The sequence below is a fragment of the Argentina silus genome, assembly GCF_951799395.1.
Source record: "Argentina silus genome assembly, chromosome: 18".
Taxonomy (NCBI): domain Eukaryota; kingdom Metazoa; phylum Chordata; class Actinopteri; order Argentiniformes; family Argentinidae; genus Argentina; species Argentina silus.
Window position 1 is genome coordinate 17,187,667 of NC_139672.1, and position 3,663 is coordinate 17,191,329.

The 3,663-nt window shown below is 46.2% G+C and overlaps 1 protein-coding gene across 1 annotated transcript; it reads left to right on the plus strand.

Annotated features, from left to right (window-relative positions):
• Positions 1-654: 654 nt before the first annotated feature.
• LOC310818788 (homeobox protein OTX1 A-like) lies at positions 655-3,215 on the plus strand (the record flags this gene model as incomplete). The annotated part of the gene is made up of 3 exons (XM_083689821.1): positions 655-748; positions 1,178-1,347; positions 2,355-3,215. 3 exons carry the CDS (start codon positions 655-657, stop codon positions 3,213-3,215), a joined length of 1,125 nt encoding a protein of 374 aa, XP_083545947.1.
• Positions 3,216-3,663: the final 448 nt, after the last annotated feature.

Below are 3,663 nucleotides of genomic sequence, written 5' to 3' on the forward strand. Positions count from 1 at the left end.
TATCGTTTAACCATGGTAACGCGTCGTGTCATACTTTGTTTGAAACCTTTGTGAACGGCTAATCTTTTTGGGGGGAAACATCTCGAGGGAATCTACTTTTGATTCACTTTGATATGGCGCGTCATAAACCGTTTAGAAGAGGACTCTGTTACTGAATTGGATGCTCGTTTCTTTTTTATTGAAATTAAAGTTGGCTGGTAAGTACATCATGTTACATGTGTCCATTTTGTATCCACTTTTATATGTTTTTTTATTTCATACACCAGCATTTTACATTTTTATCAACGACGTGAGCCTGATAGTTAGGTTTTAGTATGATTAAATGTAGGCCTAAGCCTTTAACCAACAGGATTTGTCGAATAGAAAATTATAGGTCCTGTGGTTTATAATTGAAAGTCGATCAACAAATTATAAACATTTATATCAAATAGTTTTAGATTTTAAGTTTGAAACACTCATTCTCTGCCTGTAGATTGTTTGGTATTTTATATATAAAACAAATAATAATAAAAACTTGATGATTTCAGTTGAGTTTTCTATCAGAGATTTCATATTTCTACTCTTTCCCATCGCAGTAACTTACCAACGGACTGGAACATCGGGGAAATCGAACTGTTTCGCACGGACGTTGGTTTCCCCGTGTCCGTTTCTAGCATGATGTCATACCTCAAACAAGCCCCGTACGGCATGAACGGGCTCGGGCTCGGCGGCGCCATGGACCTACTGCACCCCTCCGTAGGGTACCCCGGTAAGACACACAAGCACACATGCGCGCACACACACACACTTGAATTCCAATTACGCACATCCAAACGCCAGATAAGAGCATGTCAAATTAGAGCGCCATAAAGTCAAACCGATGATGAAATGCCTACTGGCGGTTTTCATGTTACATAACCTCTAATATAGTTGTTATGGTGTAATTATGTCGTCGGCCTAAACCGTGGTAATGTAGAGAGAGAGAAAAAAGTAAAATATGCATTATGCAGTGTTTTCTTCGTTTGCAAGAAAGGCCTCATTTTTATTTCGAATCAACAGCAACTTCTGAAATACATAAGCCATTACCTAATTTCCCCAAAAGTATATATTTTATTTTAATTCAAATATATATGAATAGAAAGTTGAGCATTTGCCATGTGTTGATCCCCAGTGATATAAATTGAGTTTTCATGGACAGGGGTGTATTCGTTCTCAGGGCACCCTCGGAAGCAGCGGCGGGAAAGGACGACGTTCACGCGCACGCAGCTGGACGTCCTGGAGTCTCTGTTCGGGAAGACGCGCTACCCCGACATCTTCATGAGGGAGGAGGTGGCCCTCAAGATCAACCTGCCGGAGTCCAGGGTCCAGGTGTGGACAAGTCATCAATTACTCCTATTAAATCAGGAATTATTATCCTTGTAGTCCTATTAACTCTTATTAACTATTATTATTAGAAATGATTATCAATAATGTAGTCCCGGTTTGTAAAAGTGATCAATTAATGTATTAACAAATAAATTATTATCAGTGTAGTCCTATTAACTCTTATCAACCATTATTATTTAAAATGATTATCAGTAATGTTTTACATTATGACATTGCTGTGGCATTCACTGAGTTCATGAACTTGCATTGTAAAACATGTTTTTCAATGTTCCCCTAATACTGTCCTCTCAGGTCTTTCAAAGGTAGAATTTACTTCAGTTCTCTCGAGCATTGGTTGTCTTTACAACCTGTGAGCCCCTCTTTAGAAATGGGCGTGAGAGTCTTTATGTAACCGGCATTGGTGAACCTCTCACCGGCTTATGGCAGCTGTCTCTAGAGTTACCGCCATTTAGAGGAGAAATGTCCCCAGTAGCCCGGGGAGCACTTTACTGGCTTCACTTCTGCCACAAGGCCTTGAATACAACAAATACAACCAACTGAACTCTGTTGTTTTGAATAAAAGACCCCTTGAAATAGTGAAATAAATAGCCTTGAATTATTCCGTTTCAAAGTGTTGAATGTTTTCAGTAGGAAATAAGCTACTGTAAAATGTTTTTTGAACAAATCAATCTGAATCAATCAACCAGTCATGCTTAGTCATGTCAGCTTTTCAGTGAGGAATATTAAACTGTGACAAGAGCCTATATCACTAAAAACCTGCCTACCATCAGCCCTAAAACTAAAACTAGTCCAGGCTAGGGGAAAATATAGGCTAACTAGCATAGCATTCTCAACCTCCCTGTGAATGCAGTACATAGGCTACCTCAGCTAACAGTAGCAACCTCCCTGTGTGTGTGTGTGTGTGTGTGTGTGTGTGTGTGTGTGTGTGTGTGTGTGTGTGTAACAACATTGAAGGTGACCTTCTGCCCTCTTGTGTTGTTGTGGTTCAGGTGTGGTTCAAGAACCGGAGAGCCAAGTGTCGCCAGCAGGCTCAGAGCGGGAACAGCGCCAAGGCCCGGCCCACCAAGAAGAAGTCTTCCCCGGCGAGGGAGAGCACCGGGTCGGAGAGCAGCGGCCAGTTCACCCCTCCGGCCGTGTCCAGCACAGGCTCCTCCTCCTCCTCCTCCTCCTCGGCCTCCAACGCCTCGGCCCACGGCGGCCAGGGCGGCCTGAGCAGCACCTCCGCCTCTGTCACCACGCCCGTCTCCTCCATCTGGAGCCCTGCCCCCATCTCCCCGGCGCCGGCCCCTCCCCCGGTCCCGGACTCGGCGGCCCCGACCAGCGCCTCCTGCATGCAGAGGTCCATCTCTGCCTCCTCCGGCGGAACGCCGTCGTATCCGGTGTCCTACAGCCAGACGGCGTCCGCCTACGGCCAGGGCTACCCGGGCTCCTCCTCCGCCGCCGCCTCCTCCGCGGGGTCCTACTTCGGAGGGGTGGAGTGTAGCTCGTACCTGGCACCCATGCACTCTCACCCCCACCACCCCCACCACCCCCACCAGCTCAGCCCCATGACGGGCTCCTCCATGTCTGGGCACCCGCACCATCACATAGGCCAGGCGTCTGCTCACCACCATCCACACCACCACCCCCACCCCCACCCGCACCCCCACCCCCACCACCCCCACCCCCACCCCCAGGCCTACAGCAGCCCCAGCCTGGCGGCCTTCAGCTCCTCCGCAGACTGTCTGGATTACAAAGAGCAGACGGCCGCGGCCGCGGCCGCCGCATCGTCATGGAAACTGGGCTTCAACACCACAGCGGACTGCTTGGACTACAAGGACCAGGCCTCCTGGCGCTTCCAGGTCTTGTGACACGTTTGTTTTTGTCAAAGAAGAAGAAGAAGAAAAGAAGAAGAAGAAGAAGAAGTATCCTTGTTTCTGTTTTTGTTTTTTTGTTTTTTTTTCGTTTTTTTCGTTTTTTTTCCTCAAAGCATTAAGAAGTTTTAACTAATAGTAGAGACAATTATCTTGCCTTTTTTAAGTTAATGTATTGGAAAATTCAAATAACTCACAGTTTTTTAGAAGCCTGTCTGTTTGGCCTTCTTGTCTTTTTGTTTTGCCATCAACGAATCAACTTTAGAATCAGATCAGATGGGACCAGCCATGTTTGGGTTTCAAGGAATATTTTTCTACACATGAACTCTGAACACTGCCATCCATTGAGTTCATATCATGAAGGCCTAGTCCTCTCCCCGTCAGGCCGATTTGGGTTTTCAAGAGAGCTGCGTGTTCTGGATTGTGTCTGAATACTTCCTAGAAC